This window comes from Prinia subflava, chromosome 2 (assembly GCF_021018805.1).
Source record: "Prinia subflava isolate CZ2003 ecotype Zambia chromosome 2, Cam_Psub_1.2, whole genome shotgun sequence".
NCBI lineage: Eukaryota > Metazoa > Chordata > Aves > Passeriformes > Cisticolidae > Prinia > Prinia subflava.
In genome coordinates, this window is record NC_086248.1 from 21,714,865 (window position 1) to 21,739,459 (window position 24,595).

The 24,595-nt window shown below is 35.3% G+C and overlaps 1 protein-coding gene across 1 annotated transcript in view; it reads right to left on the minus strand.

Annotated features, from left to right (window-relative positions):
• The window catches only part of CSMD1 (CUB and Sushi multiple domains 1), a 1,074,318-nt gene that overhangs the window by 70,765 nt on the left and 978,958 nt on the right, over window positions 1-24,595 (minus strand). The window contains exons 47-50 of the mRNA XM_063389341.1: window positions 23,618-23,806; window positions 21,314-21,460; window positions 12,656-12,844; window positions 3,385-3,570 (exon numbers count right to left, since the gene is read on the minus strand). Coding sequence (XP_063245411.1) covers window positions 3,385-3,570; window positions 12,656-12,844; window positions 21,314-21,460; window positions 23,618-23,806 — 711 coding nt within the window. The remainder of the gene's footprint in view (window positions 1-3,384; window positions 3,571-12,655; window positions 12,845-21,313; window positions 21,461-23,617; window positions 23,807-24,595) is intronic.

Here is a 24,595-nt window from a genome sequence, read left to right on the forward strand (position 1 = left end):
CAAATTTAAACAGAGTGTGTTTAGATTAGAAATTCTTCGCTGTGAGGGTGGTGAAGCACTGAAACAGGTTTCCCAGCAAAGCTGGGAATGTCCTGTTCTTGGAAGTGTTCAAAGCCAGTTAGATGAGGTCATAAGCAACCTGGTCTAGTGGATGGTATTCCTGTCCAAGGCAGGGGGGTTGGAACTAGATGTTCTTTATTGTTCCTTCCAACCCAAACTATTCTCTGACTCTATGATTCTATGGAAGAGCAGTAGAGAAATCTCTTCCCTTCATCATGTTCTGGGGATCTCTATGCAGAATAACAGAAGCAAGGTATTTGTCATTCAATTAAGCTTTCTTAGTAGATATCTGTTGTTTTGTATTTTCTGTAATTAAATTCAATAGCCTAATATCCATGATCCATCTGTGTCTTGCTCTATGACCATCACAAATTATATTTTTCATGCTTCAAATCTGATGTAAATACTTTTAATGAAAAGAAAGGCGTTTCAAACATCTGCCTCAGGCATGATATTATCAGAGGTGCTATGCAAAACAAACTGCCCTGATTTCAACCTTTATTTAAATAGACATGGGAATAAAAATGGACTTATTTATTAACTATTTACCTTTCTGTGCTGTGTTTGCCTCCCATCAAGTTAGAGAAGTTTCTGTTTCTGGAGATTAAATACATCTATCCTTACAGCAGCAATACTGAAAAAAACAGGTTGTTATGCAGATTGTCTAAGCTCTTCTGCCCTTTGCAAGTAAGAAATCTTGGGTAAGGCATGCTTGCCTCTGAATAGCAATCCATTCTGAAAATACTGATTTTAAATTGCCATGTACATCACTAGCACTTTAATTTTGCACACCTAGATTTAGAAGTAATTGGATTGTTTTTCAAACAATAACTTTTAGAAAAGAGAAGACAAAGAAGAGAAGAAAGTATCTTGTTACTTTATTATATATACTAAACAAAAATTTTAATGTTGAAAGTTGTGCTAAATGTTAATAATTAAGTTTTGTTTTAAAGGGTAGTCATTGTCTGGCTAAGTTTGACCATTTCAATTATACAAACTTTTTTGTTTTGTTCACTGCAGATACAGTGTTATTAATTTAGTGTATCTAATCCCCAGATAGTTTATCTGGCCTCTTCCCTGGAAAAAAAAATCTGTTGACATTTTTGCTGATTAATCATTCAAGATATGTGCTTTGTACATTGTCAACTATTTCTGAGAATGAAGCTCACTTCAATTCACTGGAGCACTGCCTTCCCTCTGTACACGGCTCTGAATTCAGATCATGTCTGTGTGATCACAGCTGCTTTTGAATAATCCTCTTTATCTACTCTGTGGAATTGCTGTGTACAGCTTTAGGCACTGTCCTTCAAGAAAGGTGAAGATCAGTTGGAGATTGTCCAGAGGACAATAATTAGAATCACTGGTCCTAAAAGTAGGAAGGAAGAGTGAGAATGAATCACGATAGTTATATTTACAGAAAAGGTAAGTGAGTGCACGGGATTCAGGAGTCAAGGTGCTGGCAGGGGTGAGCAAGCAGCTCCTGGGGTGGCCTTCATGAGGAGAGGCTGGTGGGCATAGCCAGTTCCAAAGGACCCACTGCAGGACACAGCTGAGCTCTGCAGCCACGACGGGAGCAGCTCTGGGAAACTGTGTTTGGGAAAGGGCAAAACTCTGCACAGGCAGAGAGGGCAGGAACAAAAAGAGTGAGAAACAGCAGAGGGAACACTAAGGTCGCGTAAGAGGGAGGAGTTCCAGACACCAGAGCTGATGTTTTGCTGCAGCTCAATGGAGAGGACCATGCCAGAGCAGATATCCATACTGCAGCCCACACTGGAGCAGGTGGATATTACTTCTTGAAGAAACTGCAACTGCTGGAGGAGCCACACTAGAGCAAGTGTGTCTTGAAGTTCAATAGCTCATGAGGAAGACACATGCTGGAGCAGAGGAAAAGTGCAAGGAGGAAGGAGAAGCAGAGAGAAGCCTTTAATAAGCTGACAAAAACTCCAACTCTTTATCTCCTAGCACTGGCTGGAGTAAGGAAAAAAAAACAAGAATGAAGGAGATCCTGGGAACACAGGGAGGAAAGCATTGTTTTGATGGTTTTTAACCTTTATTTTCTGAAGTTCCTTTTACCTTATTTTAATTGTCAATACATTAAGTCAATTAACTTTTTCCAAGTTGAATTCACTCTCTGTCCTTATCTTGACCCATGAGATTTTTCATCCTATTTTTTCCCATCTGGTTGAAAAGGTAAAGGGAGTGAACAGCTGTGTGAGGTATGACTACTCACCAAGGATAACCCACTACACTGAAAAAAATAAGTTTTCAAACACATTAAAAAGAATAAAAAAAGGATAAAGTAACTTCTATTTTTCCACTGTGGATACAAAATGAAACAAGGCCTTTACACTACATAAAACCAGCTTCAGATTTTGTAAGTACTAGGAAAAATTGCAAGGGGGAAAGTAAATTACCAAAAGAGAGGATTCAAGAGGGTCTTCAACATTAGGTTAAACAACCATCTGTCAAGGATGCCTAGAAATTCTCTCAAATAACTTTCAAAAATATTTTCTAACAATTGTTTGCTATGAATTGATTCAAATAAATGAAAATCCATTCACAATCATGTATAACTTCACAATTCTTACATGTGCCTCATTTTACTATTTCTTTAAAACTGAGTTGAATTTCACTTGTTTAAAAAATTAAAGTGCTTATCAAATTCAGAATCTGGAAGGCACATACACATGCTGTTCATTAGATCAAGATTCTAAATGAACTCTCGAAATTTTCCACAGAGTATTATAGCAATTATTAACTTTGAGATTATGTCCTAATGAGAATTTAAAGTCACACTGAAGTCAGGCTCAGGTAATTATTTCTTTGATACAGGACAGAGAGAAGCAGTGGCTGCCCAATGTAAATGAGAGGCTATAGTGAGCAGTAGATGAGTCTGCACTACATTGGCTTGTTCCTGACAGGAGCCAGAAATGAAGACTGAAGGACTCTTATCCAGCTTAATTATCTACACTAATATTTTAAGAAACTGGTTTTGCTTTTATTACTTTAGAAGCTGTATTAGAAAAGAAATTATAATTGGTGATTGTAAATCACCATGGTGAACGGCATATTATTCATAATAAGAAAACGTACAGGAAATTTAATTATCTAACAATTTAAATTCAGATGTTTTGAAAAAAACAAAACAAAGATTTAATTAAACAAATTTATGGGCCTCTTCTACTTTACTACATGCTAAATGATGATTCATTCCTGAATGGCCACTTCAGGACGTATGTATATGTAAAACTTAAACATCAGCAGTGAAGAATTTCCTGAGAAAGTCCAGGGGAAATATTATTGAGAAATAACATGCCCACTTACATTTGCAAACAGGCGGCCTCCCTTTGTTGCTCCATAATCCATCTTCTTGACACACTGCTGTTGCTTGTTGACTAGATTCTAGCTTGAAGCCTTCATTACATTCATATATCAATCTACTGCCCAAAGTGAATTCATTACCTATAACTGAACCATTCCCAGGGGACTCAGGAATGCCACAAGATACAGCTGAAAAGAAAGGAAATCAAAATATGAAGAATTGGAATTTCATCACATATGTCTTTAAAATATTGTCCCACAACTGAAATAAGAAACATAGATTAGTAATTTTGACATATCCCATTTATAACAATTGAGAATAATTTCCCATTTTCAATTTTCCATTATTTTCCATATTTGCAACATTCTGATAATTGTAACAGTATTTGAAACATTGATAAAAACTTAATAGTGCATCTAATATAGACAAACATTTGATAAATAATTATTTAGTCCAATATAATCACTACAGAGAGAGAATTTTCAACACAGGCTAAGGGCAATGGTTTATTTGGTAGAGAAAAAATTGGAAGTGTCCAAAGAGATTTGGTCCAAGAAGCAATGAACTGAAAAACTCTTAAATGCTTTCTAGTAATCTGCTCCATTCTCTCAGGCTTTCTTTCGATCCTGCAATACTTCATCCTAGTTTGTTCATATATGTAATGTTTGTTCTATGCATTTAAAACTAGGTTGTTAAAGAATTCAATTTAATATTTTTCGTCTGATGAGAGAAGCAACCAAATATATGACTAGACAGGGAAGTGTTCCATTTAAGGACATTATTCTGATAATTCAAGTATTATTTACATATTTGACTAATTTATTTCAGAACTTTAAATACTATGTGTATCTAGGCTTATCAACTTTCTACACCATGAAGGAAATTATTTACTGAATTGTTTTCACTTTTTTTTCTCCTTCTGAATTGAACTCCAAATGAACAGTTTTTCTTTCAAGGTCATAAAGTTTAATTTGCTGTCAACTTATGAAGCTTGAGTAGCATCTAAGGTGGTTTTTTAGACTTATATATTAATTTATTTAGCCAGAGTTCCTTTAACAGTATCTCATAATAAAAAATTTTCAGGCAGAGAAAAATTAGAAAAAAAGTCTATTTCAGTCACTTTTAGAAAAGGTCTTCCAAACAAGATTGCCTTCTGTCATCTGATTTCTCAGGTCCCTTGCTTTTGACAATAATTTGTTTTTAAATTTCTTTTAATGCTATGTTCATTTTAAAGTACATGTACAGATGTACATTCATGTACAGTTATTAACTCTAGGTCCTTTAATAAGTTACTAAAGCTGGTAAAAAATTATGTTTGCCCTACAGCTCTTCTGAAGGGAAAGTCCAATTATATTCTCTGAAAGGATGCTACTTTCTGCAAAATGGCAACTTCGAGCAGACTACCTATCAAATTATTACAATTAATCTATTTCATGAGTTGCTATAAACCAATATGTGTATGTGTGTACAGAATCATAAGCTACTCTGAGTTTGGCATCCAGTTTACTGCTCTGCAGTAAATCCACAATAAAAATCAGCCTTGAAGCTTTCATTTTTAAATATTTACCAATTAAAAGTGAAGTATTACAAATGAAAGTATTTTTTGGTTACATTTAGTCAATCGTAAGAAGCAATTCAATATTTTAATATTTTAGAATAAAAATAAATGCATTTCAAAAGAAGAAATCACAGTGTTTGTCTGAAATCTGTTTCAGTGGTGAAGTATTTTTTTTAAATCTAGTTTTTATCACCATTTACCCAATTCAGTGTAAACAATTTCAGAACACATCATCATGGTACAATAAACACAACTCTCAAATTTGTTTTCACTGTTTCCAAGTTGTCACATTTGATGAATTTAAAATAAATACAACACAGTACTTTGAATAAGATTACAATAAGGAGATATAACCATTATTAAATGATGAATGATTAGTTTATTTCTGCTTTTCCTTCCATCTGGAATTTGTCATATTGCTAACAAAAGCAGAACTACAGGAACGTTCCAAAATAAGCTGCCTCCTTTGTGACACAACTTGTTGGCACTTTTTGTATCCTAATCAGAACTGTTCCTCTCTTATCAAAACTGAGTATTTCTCCATCAGTGAGCAAGGCCCGAGCCTCCTGCCAGTGCAAGGATTAGTACTGGGACAGAAAAGGTAGACAGAAGTGATTAGGAAGGGGTTCTGGAAGACAATTTTTAACTGCTCTGAATCGTGTTAGAGAAAGGGGAGAAAGGGAAGGATAAAAGCAAGTTCTGCAGCTTCTGAGAGCAGGTCTTTATATCAGAATTAATTCTCCACAAATTGATCATAGCAGGAGTGATAGGTTTTCATGTCTCTGGTGTACTCAACACAGTCAGCATAGGTGTATCTGGTTAAATGCTCTGTATTCCCTAAAGATCAGCTGAATCCTTTACCTGCAACTAGAACCAACTCTGATTTTGTGTCAGGCAACCAATACTTGCAAAAAGTTTGTCTGCATGCTGAATTGATGGAAAGTTAAACTCACACTCTACTTTAGTACAAACTCACACTCTATTTTTGTACACCATAAAACTGCCACTGCTTTTTAAGTCATGGTTACTGTGAAAGATTTCAGTGTTCCCAATGTCTTGCACTACACCTCCACTCATCCTAACATGCCTTACAGCTCTGTTCTGACTTGTGACAATGTGTCTGAATGCTTTTGGTTAAGATTTAACTTCTTGTCAACATTTTCATGTCTTCTTTCTCATATCAAAACAAAAATCTCTCTTTTAAGTGCACATACATTTAATTGTATAGACCAAAACTCAAAACTATGAATCTATCCACCCATCCCATGTATTTGCCCATCTGCATGTACAAGTGGACCTTATTTTATTTCTTTTAAATACTCCAAACATGAAATAAGTTCGAATGCCTTAGTGAAGTAAGAAGAGTTTATTATGCCATTTCAAAACAAAACCAACAACAACAAAAAAACCCCCAACAAACCAATTCGAGTCTGTTCAGTTCATGGAAGAAGCTAATAATTCTGTCAGTATTTGTTCCTCACCTTTAGCAATAACCTTTCTAGAGACACACTGAAAAGTTCAAGACTGAGTAGCTCTTATGTGCAAGTTATTTTAAGAAATAAAAGATGTACAATGCCTGCTCACACACAGGTGGGCCTCTCAGTTATGTCAGGTCTGATGCAGTGTCCAGTGTGCTAAAGCACCTCAAAATCTATACTTATCTGTCACACTTCAGCAGTTTTATCCTCAGAGTGTACCTCAGCCCTTACAGTGTCCCTTCTTTCCTTAGCTCTTTCTAAATCTTGTACTGTTAAATTGTCAGGCTTTTCTCACTGCTGCTTTAAGTACTTATCATAAAAGCAGTTTGGGCATTCTGGCACTGCTCCAGTTAGAGTCTTACCTGCTTATTTTTGGTATACTTGTCTCCCAGAGCCTGGATTGCAAGGAAATACTCCTGTTACTACAAATTTATTGAGGCTGCTAAAGGCTTTTAGAGCACCAGTCGTAAAGCATATCACAAGGAGAGTTTCACTAAATAGCAAGTACTTTGAAATTTAAAGTAAATTAAGCTGAACCAAACTGACTAAAATGGCATCTTTTCTTTGGACAGTGGAAACAATGATGCTATTGTGCCACAATCAACTATTTTGAAGCTCTCAGCTTCAAAATTGTTAAACCATTAAGAATGGTCTCAGAAAATCTTTTGACTTGAGGAAATGTCAGCATGCTTTCTAGGTCAAGGATGAGACTGTCAGGTTCCAGCTGGGAGATGTGTATTCAGAGTGTTCAAAATATAAGTAAGCCTTAATTGTATCTATATCTTGCACAGCAGAAAAATATACTTCTTCCAATGCAGGGGACAAAGCCCTCTACCTAGAAACTGAGATGTAGTTTTAGTTGCTCTTTGATGTTCCACATCACAGTTACCTTTATTTCTTGTTAAAACTAGTAAATTTAAGGTTTATGGCAATCCTTTAAAGTATCTATATACCTGTATTCCAGTAAGATACTTACATATTATTTACCTTCAAAGTATGCAATTTCATTGTGTATAGACATGAAGCTTAGAGAGTAAATTACAGTCAGGCACGGAGTTCATTTTCATATGCTGGAAAATCCCCAAAATTAATCTACAAGCATTCATTGTTCAGTGACCTGTTTCTGGCATTGAACATAGTGCTGGAAAAAGCATTGAAATACCCCAAATTTGAAGTTAGAAACAGAGTAGTCCCTAAAAGCACGATTCAAAACAAAAACATGCTCAGTGGCTAATGTGTATGATATCCAATTGGAAATATCAGAGAGAGCTTTGATAATTCTCTTGGATACATAGAGAAATAAAAAAGAAAGTGAAAACAGAGTTGGGAGTATAAAAACATGTTATGAGAGGTCATCTAGTCTATTCTCCTATCACAAGTCAAAATTACACTTGACTAGTCTTGATCTAATTTATTCTTGAAAGACCTCCAATGATGAGAATTTCACACTCTCCACGGCAATCTATTCCAGTATTTCATTAGCCTCTCTGAGTAAATAAAAAAAAAAAAAAAAGAAAAACCTATCTTAAGATCCTGTAAAAGTAAGGTTAGCTGTAATTCATCTTTCTAGAGAGAACACAGATTAGTTATTTCATTCATCTTTTGAACTACTTTTAGCCTATTAAAAGATTGCTACCAGGTTTCTACTTAAATTTCTGGGATTTTTTAGTCCAGAGTAATACACCTACTGTTTTATATTCTGAAATATGGTCATTGGTTTATAAGAGATGGCTGGAATTTGGTATTCTTAATTTGCTACTTACCTCACATTTTTAAGATTGTATGTTAAGAGGGACATTTTTGCATAGCAACATTTACCAAAAAGGTAAAAGGGCCAAGTTTAATTCCACACCCCAAAACACAGAACACCTAATTTTATGAGGAAATAGTTTGGTGGTCCTCAGAATTATAGGTCTTGTGCAAACTGTACAAAGGTATTTTCAAGCCCACTCTCCCAGGGCAGACATGGAACACAGTCATGGTCCTGGAATAATCTTTGTTCAGAACAGCAAAAAGTAAAAAGATCTCTAGTTCCACAATGTACATCTATACATTTCAGGCACAGAGGTGAGCATTAATGACAGTACCTGGAATCAGCATTTTAAGCAGGAGCTGTTGGCATCAGCTGTATTTGTATCATGATTCTGTCATTGATATTGAGTCTTTCCAAGTGCTTACAATTCAGATGAGAACTTCCCTAAAGTAGGTACCTCCGGTTTCTTTCATAAACCTACTAGGAAGTCACTCAAATGGTGAAGAGCAGCCAAGGGTTTTTCAAGGCTCTTTAAAGTTATTTTTAGCTCTTTTAAGAATGAGTGGGAGAAATCATGAAGAACAAAGTCAAAAGCTGAGTGCTGTATAGGAAGACCAGGTAGGATAAAGAGGAGCTTTTGCTCATGCCTGCCAGAGGAGCACAGCCACTCTGTTGCACTCTCTCTGGTACCATGTCTCAGCCTCCAGACTCTAGCAACCCAGCACTGTTGAGCCATATTGACCCTGACAACTTGCTTTCAGTTTTTCACTCTAACTCCTCTTCTTGGCAAGCTTTTCCTATATTTTCTCTTATCATCTCTTAATCTGCAGCCTCAGTTTTCTCTTCCTACTCTCCCCCAGTATGGCAATCTATACATGAGCTGATCAGTGGCTGACAAAGGTCATTGCCAGTATCATTACTGGGGCCTTACTATTTCCTCTCAGCAGCTACTTACTGTTATTATAGAAGAACTGTTATTTTCTCTCCATATCTCTTTTGAATGTAGCATGAATCATGTTTCTCTTTTCACTTCACAAATGAAATAAAAGCAGTAACAGTAAGTTCTAATTTTCTAGATAGGAGTCAAGTTCTTTATACAGCATTCAGGACATTATTGCACACATTTGCATTTGAGAAATTGAAAACATTTGCATGGAATTGAAAAATATCTTCTGACCCTATCAGATTAACTCGTATTAGATGTCTTCATATTGAAATTAGATGCTGTTGTAATAGATACACAAAAAGTAATTACCCTTTTTGATAATATGATCAAACTTGATTTCAAAAATTAATTCTGACACATTCAAGTTATTAATTACAAATGTAACCCTGCAGGACTGGTTTTACGGAAATTTCTGAACTAATCAAAGGCATTTTGATTTAGAAAGATCCTGTAATGAAATCCATGAGCTGGACCAAATGTGTAATTTTAATTAATTTTCAAAGAGAATGCATTTTGATAACAGGTACTAAATAAACTTTGAAAAATGCTCTCCATTTCAGAGTTTTTGAAAAACATATGCCTCATTCCGACATACGAGTTGGAATAATTGTGCCAGAGTTGTAAAATTATATATTAAAATGAGGAATCTTACTTTTATAAGAAATTTATAGTAAAGATCAAACAACCTATCTTGCAAATATTCTTTTCTCCTGTTGTTTACAGAAATTTACATACCCACAGCCCCATGTATGGATGAAATTATAAATACAGCTTAAAATTCTAGAAAAGGTATTTGTGACCATGCTAGATTACTAAAATTTCAAAGCTTCTTCTTGCACATAGTGATAAAATAAGGGAGGACACAGTGTCTAAAGTATTTTACAATTTTTTTGAGTCCTCTTAAGTTCTATTCAGAATCTATTACTTTCTGGGTCTCTTTCACCCCTGGTTTTCCACTATCAAGTCCTGCAATGTTATATCAAGTCCTGCACAAATCTGCAGATTTTCCCTCCTCCTTTCTGTGAATTATTCTATTTTGTCCTTACAAATTGGAGATTTTTTTCTTCAGTTCTTTAAAGAACATTTTTCTCCATTTACCCATGTCATTATGTATAGACATAATTTTCAAGGTTAGAATGGCCAATTAGAAACACTTTCTGTGCCATTGTGAACAGAAAATTGTGAACATAAAATGTAAAAACTAAAAATGTAAAAGAAAACCCTTAACATTAGGCTGTTCTAAAAAGAGAGAGAAAATATGAAAAAAACAAACTGTTTAAGAATTTTTAAGTACTTTATCATATTTTCATTATACAGAACCCTGTTATTTGAACAATACTGGAAGTAGCAGTAGAAGGCTAATATTTTCTGGATAGATAAGCAGTAGAAAGCTAAGGGATACATTTGCATAAAACTTCTGACAGCTGAGGAATCACAAGATCTTAAATTCTGGAGAAAAGTAAAAAATATAGGGCCTCCTTAAATTTATGGCCCCAACTCCCCCACTCTAACAAGTATACGCAGAATACTGTCTCTATCTTCACATGCTTACTGTAACTGAGGTCCAGATTAAGATGCCAAAATTTCAGTATCTTTTGAAAAAAGACACCTGCCAGCTAGTCAGCAAAATAGCTCCCAAAGTTTCCCTGACAGTAGTGACTAGATCAAATACAAGAATTTAGGCAGATGGGGCTTTTTTCTTTTTCTAGAGCTACCTGAGATTCTTAGGCCTCCAAGACATCCTGCAAACCTAGTGCCTATAACATAAGAGTTTGCACCTTTTTCTACTAGTGGATGAAGGAGAGGTAAAACACCTCAGGACACTGGAAATTACAATAGACTTCTATGTTTAAGCAAATGAAGCAAAACTTTATCCCACATACAGATGTTAAAATTTTGTTTTAATCTGGAACAGAATTCTATATCCTCCACTTTGCTGACCGCAAGCTTCAGGACTATTAATTATTCCAGGTTCTTTAGTGCAAAGTCTGAACGTTTTGATGCCAGCACCAGAAACAGCACCTAATCTGTAGTTCAGTTAAGTCCAAAAACAACGTGTCCTTAAATGTACCTCACATCCAGATCACACACAGATTCTCCTATGATTCAGTGACATTCAGGAAGCTCAAAGAGAATCACATGCCATATCAAATCATATATGTCATACATGTGGAATTATGCCATATAACATGATGGCATATGAGATTGGAAGATATCCTGGATTCTGGAAGCACAGATACAGGTCCTGCTTGTGGCACACTGGCAGTCTGAGTTTCTCCCTGGACTGGTAGGGGTATAGGCACATGGCCCTTCTCAGCAGGAAAATGCTCATCCAGAAGAAAGATATAGCTACCAAATTACTCTGTATAAAAGATAGGAACCCCCTTCCTTCTTGTTCAACTGTAGTCAAATTTCTGCAGCGTTTTACTTTTCTTACGAATAGCCCAACCTCAACAGAAGAGTAAATATCATAAACATCATGCCAAATCTCAGCTGTTTGTTTTTTTGTTTGGTTGGTTTTTTTTGTTGTTTTTGGTGGTTTGTTTTGTTTGGGTTTTGGGTTTGTTTTATTTTTTGTTTTGTTTTGTTTTTTGTTATTCACAAAATAGAAGTTCCATACTTCCATCTTATGGTCTTTTTAGAAATATCTGAACCATCGCTGACATGGAACATCGAGCAAAATATTTTCTTCATAAAAACTAATGTCAATGTCATAGAAAGTCAAGAACAAGAAAATACCAATTTTAATCAATCATGTTCTTAAAAATGAATGCTACTAAAATTTCGTCTACAAATAAAGCAGACTAGAAAAAGACACACGTTAGAATGGGCCATATACAATACAGATAGAATTTGCAGCCTTCTTTCTCTTCCCCAAGTCCCTGATAATATCATAGAACCACAGAATGGTTTGGGTTGGAAGGGACATTAAAGACCATCTGGTTCCAAGCCCCTGTCACGGGCAGGGACACCTTCCACTAGACCAGGCTGCTCAGAGCCCCATCCAACAGGCCTTGAACACTTCCACGGATGGGACATATACATTTGACAAACAGTGACAACTATTAACAGGAGCAGCAAGCTAAAGTAGACCCTGGTGCAGCTTCAGGATTGTAAAAAAAGGAAAAAAAGACAAAAGAAGTTAAAAATTATGTCTTTAAAGCACAAGTTTAAAAAGTTGTTTTCTAAAATAACGAAGTATAAGTATCCCTTATAACTACTGAATTTTATAAAATATATGTTTATAAAATTTTATAAAATATCATGACCTGTGGTCTGTTTATAGGTATGTACACTACCAAAGAAAAATGTACTGAAAACATATTTTCCATCTAGTCTGTATTTGACTGCATGAATAGTTCTTAATTCTTCAACTCTGCACACATGAAATATTCAAGTCAGAATGTGTTCAGATCACGTCGTGTTGCCAGTGTCTCTCCTGGCATACAGCAGTATTGACAATGCTGCATCTTTGTTTGGTGAACTAGCCTTACAATGGAATTACGGAAGCCTGCTCAAGAAGGGAGCATTGTCCTACCGTGGCAGATTGGCACGGGAGAGTCCCACTGGTACATGCCGTTCTGGTAGCGCCTGCACGTGGCGTTGTTGTGGCCAATCATTCTGTACCCAGGCTTGCAATAATAGCGGACTTTGCTTCCGGCAGGACCGCCTGTCTTATTTACAATTCCACCGTTCCTCAACGTAGGGTTTAAACTGCAATAAGGAGCTAAAAAACAAAAAATGGACATTATTAAAAACCAAGCAAATGCACTTAATGTACAAAATTAAGATTATTTACGACATGTACAAACTCTGAATGCCACTAAAATCAACACTGAAACCCTTACAGTACTTTTGGAATCCTCAGTAAAGATTCAGACTACTTATAAAGAAACATAATGAAGTTAAAAAACAAAATTTATAATCAAAACCAGTTTATAATACTGCACAAAAGGAAGCTACAATCATGAAGCATAAGGAATGTTCAGTGTTTGCTCACATTTTATAAACAATCTACTTCAAATCTGAAAAAAATGATAAATAAAAAATGTTCTTTGAGCTATACAACATACAAAACCATTTATAAACAGCTTTATCAAAACTTTCAGTGCACTTAGACATGTATGTCAAAGTTTAAACATTTTGTTGAATATGTTAAAAACTTATAAGACAAATAATACACTGATTCTTAAGATGCATTTCATTTTTGTACATATTGTACATATTCTCTCAAAGATATTGGCAATTATATTAATTTTTACGAAAAGAATGTAACAACTGCCTGCAACTTCTTAAATGTTGAATTTATACTACATATGAAGTAATGCACCTGTTTGAGTTTTGAAGTGAAAGTAAACCTTGCTAAACTTTAATCACTACTCTACTAATATCTTCTGCAGAGGGATTTTCATGACCAGCATGATCCTTGATGACCTGTGATATATAAATGGATTTTTTTTGATATGTGCTGAGTAAGTAAAAGAAGTAGATTTTTTTTCCTGTCAAAAAGTGAGTTATAAAGACCATTTTTAAAATAAGGTTGCAGTTTCTGTCTCTAAGGATGGAATATGGATACCTGAACTGGCCCAAATCAAGCAGAAGCACAGAATAGTTTGACACACTATATGCAGAGCTGTAATGCGAATCTGTTTGTAGAATGCAAACATTTGTCACTGGATAAAAGCAATATGAAAAAATTACCCGGACTCCACACTGATGTACAAATCACTGCAGATTTGAAGAAGGTATGCACTATGTCCAGCTTACTGAGATTATCTTTTCAGAAGCAGCATGACAGGACCATGTTCCTTTCTGAAAAGGAACCTGACTGAACATCCAGCACTGAAATAAGTCTGTGAACATTCTTCACAGGAAGGGACTGTTGAGCCCCACTGAGAACTAAATGTCAATACTGAGACTGAGATCAACTGCAACTCAGACTGCAACTGCTGTTGGAACACTCCCTCCATCACACTGGAATGTGTCTTGGGTATACTATGATATTCATTTTAACTTCTGTAAACAATTACCAAGTAGAAGTTGTTTTGTTTTGTTCTGTTTTGTTTTCACAAGTGCATAATTACAGCTTTTGCTATATAGCTTTCAATATCTAGCTCTATTTATAATTTTTATCTTTAATGTATATTTTTTCACCTTACAGTGTACCTATGGTATCAATTATAACCTAAAGAAAAATGTTTTCATTGATTAACAGAGACCATAGAGTTGATTATATTCCTAACTGAAATGTTTAATTTAAATGTCTAGATTTAGATGCACTATATCAAAGTCAATATTTCTAATAATACCCAACAGAGGCATTAAAACTAAGTCCATCATTAAAGATGCTGAAAAATATTGTCATCTTTTGGAATTATATTGTTCTCTAGCAACATTATTTCTACTCAAAATGTTATTTCTGTACATTCTTTCACTTGGGAATTAGTTAAAAAAACCACAAAATCATAAAAGAAAAAATTAAAACCAGAATGGAAATTAATAAGCCAAGATGGTCCAGTAAAATAATTGTTCGTGGCCATGTTCTATATCCTTTATAAGCATGGTTACACTAACTTGCATGTCTAAATTAGATTAATTATCAAATTACTCTTTTAAAAGGGAACTTGACTTTTAAAGAAACACAATAAACATGGCTTTAATTTTCCTTTCAGCATATTAAAGAATAAATAAGATTTTTATTGCAAAAACAAGCAGGTAAGACCTCTAAAATCAGCTCCAGTAACCTCTTAAATGCTATTTAATGTTAAAATCCTAGATCTTAGGAAAAGCTGGTGAGTCATAAATGAAATATGCAATTCAGAAAAAGCTCTGAATTTATTACAACAGTGTAATTTTAGACATAAAATATTTGTCTTTAGCCCAGTAATACTGTATAACATTTCTAACGTTACTGTTTTTCTGTACAGTACCTTTCATGTCCTCTTTTTTCTATCTCCTCCCATAACCATTTAATCTGGACTAGTAATTCTTTTATTAAACTGCTAAAATTGTTATTTTCAACAGTAAATTCTTAACTAGACATAAAAGAATAGGGGGGTTTATGCATAATAAGATTTTTAGCTTTACAAGTTAAACTTCATATTGTGATTGCCAGGGTATATATTGTCATTAGCTGTGGCTAATTACAACAATAAATATATCTGACCATCCAGAGAGAGAGGCTTTAAAATGGTATGAAATATGGGACATCCAGGCTGCTGAATTACACAGAATTATGTCAAAATTTCCCCAGGAGCCAAAGGGGATATCTATCAGTCATAATTTTTGCTTATGTTGTGACTATCAATAATGCCTTTAGCCCAAAGGCCTGATTTAAGCTCGCCAGTGAATCAAATGGTTTTCAGAGAAGAGTCAAGAAAAAAAAAAAAAACCAACCCAAAAAAACAACAAAAAACAACTTATGAGGTAAGAATATGTAAAAGAAAACAAGGAAGACAAAATAGCAATATCACTCAAAATTTATTTCAGCATCCCTTTGAAAATATTTAATTCCTGAAGTTTATTGTTGCAGATATTCTATAGAAAACTATATCCTCCTTTCCCAGACACCTTGATGACTCCTGTGTATTTTCTGCTTTCAACCATCTCTTCCACCTACTGTTACTAAGGCTTACTTTTCCTGACAACCCAAGGTGAGTGAGTGGCACAGGCTTCATGGACCTGCAGGAAATTGGGAAGAGGAGATCTGGGAACCCCGATGTCTTGGTAAAGCTTTGTGGTCATCTGCCAATGTGATAAACTTCTGTGACTGTTCCAGTGACCTAAGTATCTATATCTATATATCTTTATACTTATAGATTTAACTTACCTTTCCAAAACATATTGTCCACATTATTTCAAAACCTCTTGGATAACAGTGTATTTTTTAAGGCAACATACTGAACTTTTTCAGCTCACTTACAACCAAAGCACTCAGCTCACTTTACATCAGAACTTTTGTAATTTGCCACTGAATACTAACAGGATAAGAGCTGCCTGCTAAATCACATAAGAGATATGTGGACAGCAACACATATAAACAGTGATCTTGCATTTGCAGGACCACACTCTTCCTTGAACAACACATATTCTCTTAATAGCTGGAACATTGAAAAATTTATGCTGCGGGTTTTGTTTTGTTTTCTGTTTGAGACACTCTGTCTCAGGGAAGTTCAATTAAATGACTCCCAATTAAAAATTAAAATTTTTTCAAACTCCATGTTCAGCTGTCCCAGATGATTTTGTAGAACTCACTCTCTGCAGGGAATCTAGAAAATTTTATCAAAGGATTTATCTTAGCAAAGGACTTGATTCCCCAGCAGTATCTTTGATCAGTAGTAAAAAAATGAATATGAAGAAGATATTTGTAAGTATTCACAGAAACAGTACTATGTTGGAAATTGTAAAATTCAGTACTTTGTTTACCTTACATGCTAGATTTTATGTTGAGAAATAAAAAGTCACACCTCAGTACACACCTTCCTTATAACTTTCCCTTTTGGGTATTTAATTGTCTTTGTCACATTATTGAGGAATCTTATGTCATTGTCCTGTTATTCTTTACATATCCACTGTAGCAGAGGGATACTGTCATACTCACTTTATAGACAAGAAATTGGACACTGCCTAAATTAAAGAGCTAAGTCACATAAGAAAGCTAAATATATATTTTCTTATTCCTAAATAATTTTCCTAACTAATGGACCATCCATCTCATATGCTACCTTTCAATTTAAAATATACAGGATCAAACTTGAGAACAATACTCAAGCAATAAAAAGGGATCAGGCTGTCATTCTTTTTCTTTTGCATTTTATTTTAAATCTTACAAATAAACAATATGAACAGACAAGATAAATTTGCAAAGATCTACACCCTCTTATTGATATAATTGTGAATGTCTGAATTTCTGCCCCTTCCAAAACCAAATATCTGACAATAACCTGCTATTTATATGAAAGCTGTTCTTACAAGGTTGTTCAATGTTTATAAATCATCCTGAATATTTTTCATGATTCACAGTACTATATAAACCTCTACTGTGACCTTCCTGCTGTGCAAATCACCACCTGAAAGTTTACAAATTGGAGAAGAAACAATTATACAGAGTCTGATGGACTTCATCGCACAGTTTCCTTGTCACTTCTAACCATCTACTGGAAAATATAAAGACAAACCAATCCATATTCTTTTATTGTAAATTGAAATAGAGAGGCAGTAGGAACACTTTTTTAACATGTCCAAAGCTTAAAAATAACAAGAGAGAAAGAACTAAGCTTCTTGCAATTACATATGAGGTTAAAACAACCACTGGGTTGGCCCTGAGTGGATGCCAGGTGAACACCAATGCTGCTGAATTGCTCCTCTTCTCAGCTGGACAGGGGAGAGAAAACATCACAAAAGGCTTGTGGGCTGAGATAGGGACAGGGAGACATCATCCAGCTATTACTGTCACGGGCAAAACAGACTTGACTTGGGAAAATTAATTTAAATTTTTACCAATCAGATCAGAGTAAGATAATGAGAAATCAAACCATATTGTCAACAATCTCTGCCCTGCCTGCCCTGCCCTTCCCCACCTCTTTTCCCAGGCTGATTTGTCTAGAATAGAGTTCATTTTCTTCAAAGGCTCTAATATGAGGCTGTGTTGTGGATTTCTGATGAAAACAGTGTTGATAATACAGGGATGTCACTGTTGAGCAAGGCTTACACTGTGTCAAGGTCTTTGCTCCTCACACCATCCCACTAGCAAGGAGGCTAGGGATGCACAGGGACTTGGGAGGGGACACAGATGGGACAGCTGACCCCAAGTGACCAAAGAGACAGTTCATAAGGTACAGTGTCACGCTCAACAATAAAAGCTGTGAGAAGAAGAAGGAAGGACCAGTGTTGCAAGTTATGTTCAAGTCACCATTAAGACTGGTGGAGCCCTGCTCTCCTGGAGATAGCTAAATACCTGTCAATAGGAAGTGGTGAATTAATTCCTTATTTTGATTTGATTGCATGTGCAGCTTTTGTTTTACCTATTAAAATTTACCTGTTTGTCTCACCCCACAAGTTTTCTCATTTTTATTCTTCTGATTCTCTACTTCATCCTGAATCTTGCTGTGGGGGGAGTGAGCAGGCAGCTGGATGGGTCTCAGTGGTGTGCTAGGGTTAAAGAGCAATACAGGCTGCAGGGAAATTCAGCTTTGGTGCATGGAGCACCTCCTCCCCCTCCATCTTCACCAACCTTGGTTTCTGCAGAGTTGTCACTCTCATGTATTCTCACTCCTTCTAGCTGCTGCTGAGTATACATACATATATATATATATAAATTTTAAGTGTGTTATTGCAGAGGCACTACCACCATCTATGGCCAGCCGCAGTTCCATCTTGGAACTGGCTGGACCTGGTTCTTTTGGACAAGGGGGAGGTTTCTGGCAGCTTCTCACAGAAGCCATACTTGTAGCCCCCCTGCTACAAAAACCTGGCCACTTAAACCTGAGGCATAAGGAAAAACAGTGCTATTGGCAGGAAATCACAAATGAGCTAAGTAACCCCTTGACTTATTTACTTTTGAATGAATAACCAAAAGTTAGACAAAAGCCTGTAAATGTTATGGTGGCAATGTCAATTTGAAAAGTGGCAAATGAAGTTCCCATCTGGTTCCCAAGTCCTTGTGCCTCCAGCAGATATGCCAGGTACTGTACTTTCATTCCTGCTACCAAAAATAAAATAAAAAAAAGAATCATTTACCTCTTCCTAGTTATGCTTTTGCCCCAGCTTGCCTGGATAGGAGTGTGCATACAGGGTTATAAATTATTGAGGGATGCTATGCAGATACTCTAGATTAACAAAGAGAACATTTAATATCTAGGCATTAGTGCACTTAGGAAATTTATAATTTAGGTTAAGATCTACGCTAGTGCCTCTATAATATGTCAAAGCCCTTAAAAGACTACCCTTCTGCTGCAATGCCTCAGCTTTTTTCTGCTGAGATTTAGCAAAAAGTCTTATGTCACATGATAGTAAACATAGTATTAATATTAAGCAAACAGCTTACACAATTAAGGTTGTATGCTAAAGAAAATATTATACATTCCCATAATGCTAGAACTTTTCAACAGTGAATAAAATTTGTAACTACAAGTGAAAGCTAACTGTGACAAAAACACGATTTACAAAATTTTGTGCACAGGCATAGCTGGAGAAGAAGGGAAAGGTTATGGGAGGGCAGTAATTCATTTCAATAGGTTCTTCATCATGAGGAAGCCTGCTGGCTCAGTCACATCTGCTACAGTATCAATAGCCTTTTTGGGATCTTGTATTTTTCCTGCTTTTATGATGTTGCTCTCCCTCATTAGGATTCAAGTCCAATTGTTTATGCTGCAATTCAAGTCCAAATGTTTATGCTGTTTATTCTTCTTTCATGCTGATTATTTCCATTGAATCTCATGTAAAATGGACAGAAGTTTAGAGAAAAATGCAGGCACTGTTAGTGAAGTGGAAAAGGCTAAACTGTTGTTTGTTCCTAAAACATAGCCATAAGGATCACATCTCTGTCTCCAGTCCCCCAATTTCATTGTTAGTCATAGATAGTGCCATAATAATTGATGAACTGAGCCTAGCAATTACAGACCTCTTCTACAGTACTGCAAAACATGTTTTGTGTACATGCAAAGGTACAAAGTATTTTAAAATTCCATTAAAATAATTAAAAACGTTTCCTTAAAAATCAGTCTCCTTAATAATTTCATACTTCCAACCCAAAATCTTCATGTGAGGTCTATTCAGGTAACCCTGATATTGCTCCCTTGCTTTTAATTAATGAATGAAAGGCCACTCCTTTCACTGACACACATTTGAAGGCTGTGATGTGACAGGTTCACTTTGTTCCCTCTTGCACATTCTCAATCCATCTATTAAGTCCTGCAATAGCTTTTTTACTGTGAAAAACTAAATTAGTCTCCAGTATGCTTGAAAAAAAAGACTTTTCACATCCCTCAGCTTCAGTTTTTCTGTAGTAATTATCTTAAGATGCAGGTAAACATAATGGTTTTACTGATTTTTTTCCTGAACTGCTAACAGTTTCTGCTTATTTCGTAAATCCCCCAAACAATCATAATTATGCTCTGAGCTGAGCCCTGGTCTTATGTTTCAGTAACAAGAGAAAATTTCCAGAAATTAGACGGGCAGAGCATGGATGGTGCAGAAAAGAGTGAGCTTCCCAAAAACTGTCTCCCTCAGAACATTTATCATGACTAAATGGGAGATACCTGATGCTTCATGAAATGTTCTGCTAAAACATTCTTAGTATTCCTTTCCCTACTTAAATTATATTGACAATTATTAGCCACCAAAATTAACACACACAACCTTTACACAGCTAATCAAGTCCAAACACAGAAGAAGAAAATGTTAATGACAGTAATTATCACCTTTCTCTCTCACACACATTATTCACATCATGTAAATGTGAATTTAATTTACATGATGTGAATGTAAAGGCTAAGCTAAGCCTTTTTGTAGCAATGTGTCTGTTGATGTATGTGTGGAAATGTCATAAACAGGCTGCAAACTGAGTAAGGGTCAATATGTCTACATATAACACATAATCCAGTACTGCAATATATTTTTTTCTGGATTACTCTTATTAATAAGGAAAATAATATTGTCACTACTTAGATAGACTACTTACATATTTTCATGTTACCAGATTCATACACATCCTGTTGAAGAAGCAAGGGGTTTATTTCCCCCCCAGTTTTTCTTTTATTTGTACATGGAGAAAAACATAGTAATGGGAGTTGTGAACTGCAACTCTAGGAAATTGTAAACCTAATAATTGTTTACAGATTGCAGCTGAAGTACTGCACAGCTATCAAGGATCAAAAATTCTCACTTCTGAGTATTCTGTATAAATCTAAGGGTCATCCCTTCCACTTCATTTCAAAGGTCTCTCTCTGGATCTGATAAGAGATGCAGAGAAGAGAATTAATTGGAGAAATATTAATCTGGTGATCTCTGTCACACCAGGACAAAATGGAGAGACCAAGTTCTGTGCTTATCTTAAACTTAAAATAGAATGATTTCACATCCTTAAAAATATGTTATAAAAAATTTATCTTCAGAGAAACAGTTGTCATGGCTTTAAGTCTAGGTGGGCAGCAGTATCTACACAAAGTATAATATATTAGAAAGCACAAACAGTTACCTGAGTAACGGATCTTGAATCCTTTCTTGCTGGTTGCATGATCAGTTGACCAGCGGAGATACAGCTGGTTCATTCTGCTTGTGAAGTTCAGCTGCCCAGTATGATTTCCACTCAAAGCAACCAGTAAAGGGCTTTGCCCAGAAGAACCTTCAGAGATGGATAAAGAAACTATTGAAGTTTTAAAGAACTATGAGTCTAAGTAATTCTTTCCATGTTGCAACTCAGCTGTGAATGTGAACACAGTAGAATAGGAAATAGCTCAACATTTCTTTGTCAGAGAAACAACTAACAGATCTCATTTTAAAGTGCCCACCTGGTTTTAGGTTTTCACTAGAGCGCACTGTAATTGCTGTATACTTCCATTTGTTTGTACCAAGATAAAAAATCTGATCATCATCCAGCTGCTGAAGCACCATAATGTACAGTGCAGACAGGTAGGTGTAGTTCCTGCTGTGGTTTGCATTCCAAAGCTGCCTTATAAAGCAATCAGAGATGAGTGCCTCAGCAACACTAACTCCCTAAAATTTGTCTTGCAAATCTCTATACAGTTTCTGCATAAAGTTTGCTGATGTATCTTTACCTGTTACAGATATATCAGTGCAGTTCTACCAAGCTAGATGAAGTACACTGTTTTGGAAAACACAAGGCACTGCAATGTGATAGATATTTGTTGCAAAATGACAGCAACATTTGAGTCTGAGTTACAGCCGTCACTGGAAGCACTATAGCCACATCAGCATTTGCCTTCTGCCCCTAAAAACACATGCTGAGATGTACAACTAATTAGTCTAGCAAAGTACACTGCTAATGTGGCCACAAATAAGTGTCTCTGCAAGGCATTGCAATGGGCCATATCTGAATATCAACTCATTGAGAGCTAGCTCAGGAATCTCCACATGGCACCATAGCTGAGAGGTTATGAATATGTCACAATCTTTTTCACTTAGGGTTGCTGGTAGGTGGTAGAAAAAATTATTTCTGCAGAGCTGCAGTAGAGATGAATTTGTAAGAATATTATTTCATGCCATGAAATTGAAATGCTTTAAAATGTAGGAATGCCGTTAGTTTTTCTCTCAGATCTATTGCTGATAATCTAGTTAAATTAATTTAAATTCACAGGAAAGAAAAAAAAATATACATCAGGAAAACAGGGCTGTTTCAACAGAATTTATCAAAAGAAAACAAGGTGATGAGACCACTAGAAAAGTTCCAGTAATGTTCCATGTTGTCCTTGATGGAAAATGGAATGCAAGAAACAATAGTCTTGATAGAAATTCTGCAGACTATTTTCTGCACTAACCTGTTGTGGACCAGCATACCAGCATGTTACGAAGAAAAAAATATGCTAATGAAGTAGCATTTTTTAAAAGCATTAAAAATATTGTGCATTTTTTATGATCTTTCTACCAAAAAATGAAAAAAAATTAGTAATTTTAGACATTAAAATCTAATCCTTCAGAAGAATGCTTAGAACAAGATACCACAAAAGATATGACCTTTTAATATTTTTTCATGCTGTGAACCTCCCATAGTGAATATTCATCATTTCTATCATACTTATCATATATTCCTGGTTAATGATGGAAGATATGATAATAGTCTCTAAATGAATAAAGAGATATTTAAGAACAATCAGAGACTAGTTGTCCTTGTCAATCAATGAGAACATAGTAAGTCCTAATAAGTTCAGAATGAAGTGGAAAATAAGAATTAAGTAGGCCCCTTTGAGAGGTGACAACACTAGAAAATTAGTTTTGGTCATTTCTCTGCTCTTTGTACCAAAACAGATAGTTGAACACTTCAACAGTGCTATATTCAAACAGTGAACAACAGTGGTCTGCTAGGCTATGGAGAAAATAGGGTATTTGAACACTAATTTCAGTATTTAGATTCAAATAATTTTATTCATTCGGACAAATGTAATTATAACCCCCAAATACTTCTTTACCCTAAATGAACCATTACAGACCAGCATGTTAACTTCTCCTTTCAGACACCTCCATACATTTCCCAGAAAACAGAAAACTGTGACTTTCCTAGGGAAGCTGCAGCTGTTACTGCTCCTCCTGTAACAATACCTAAGAAAATTAAAAATGTCATCTGTCCTGAATACGTCTATAAAAACTTTCATTTTCATTAATAGATTTAGATTTAAGACAAAATTAACAGGAATTCTGAATTATTAGGATAATAATATTGTTTCAGATATAGCACTGCATTATGAACCCAACAATTCAAAATCAAGGCCCACTCCACCTAGTTATTTGTTCTTGTGTAATTAGATAGAATTAAAATCTCTCTTACCATCAAATACTTCCAGCTCATCAAATTGCTTTTCACTTTGGAACATTTCTACAAAAATGGAGATGTTATATCCTGGCTCAACCTTAATAGTCCAAGAACATGTCTGAGAATTGGGGTAGGTGCCTGGATAACCTGGACTGAGGATCACTCCTGATGATTCTGTACGAATTTCATTTGCTGGACATTGTGCTAAAAAGGACACAAAAAGAACACGAAGAACAGCAATGAAACAAAGTGCTTCTTCTCCATGAAATGAATGCTTCAGCGTCAGTTTCCAAATGAAAACATGTTAAAACAATATTCTAGATGGAAAGTGAAAAAAGTTCCCTATAATATGCTTGGAAACAGGACCACTTTTATAAAACTTGCATTTAGAAAACATTCTATTAATTTATTAATTATAGTAAAGCATCTATTCAGGAACAAATAAGTTAGAGCTCAAAGTTTCAGTCAAGCAATTCACACATGTTGGTGCCATCCTTCACACAGGTGAGGTGAAAAGTGCCAGTAAAACTTTTTACTTGGAAATTGTATTTGAGATCTTTAAAAAATGAGCCAGCTTTAAGAATTAAGCCTGTTATATGAACATAACAACATATTAAAACATCTAAACATACCAGATAATTTGAAAGTACACAAGTTTTACATAAAGTGTTCATTTTGGATACAGAATGCTCCAAGTCATCTAAGTAAGACCTTCTTAGCAACTACTTCTCCTGTTATTTAAAGTCTGAACTTAATAAATTTCACCTGATATTCATAGGCATTCATGATCTGTGCATACTGAAAGGAGTATAGTATATTAAAATACTTTAAATTTTATATCCTAAACACTTCAGGATTTGGAGGTTTGGGTTTGATTAGGAATTCTTCTTAGTCACTATTTTTCTTTAACATTTTGCCTCTCATGCAGGACTCATTTTTTCGAATCTGTTTCCTGTTGAAGTCTGATACGTTTTGTCCACAGTTTCATAATGT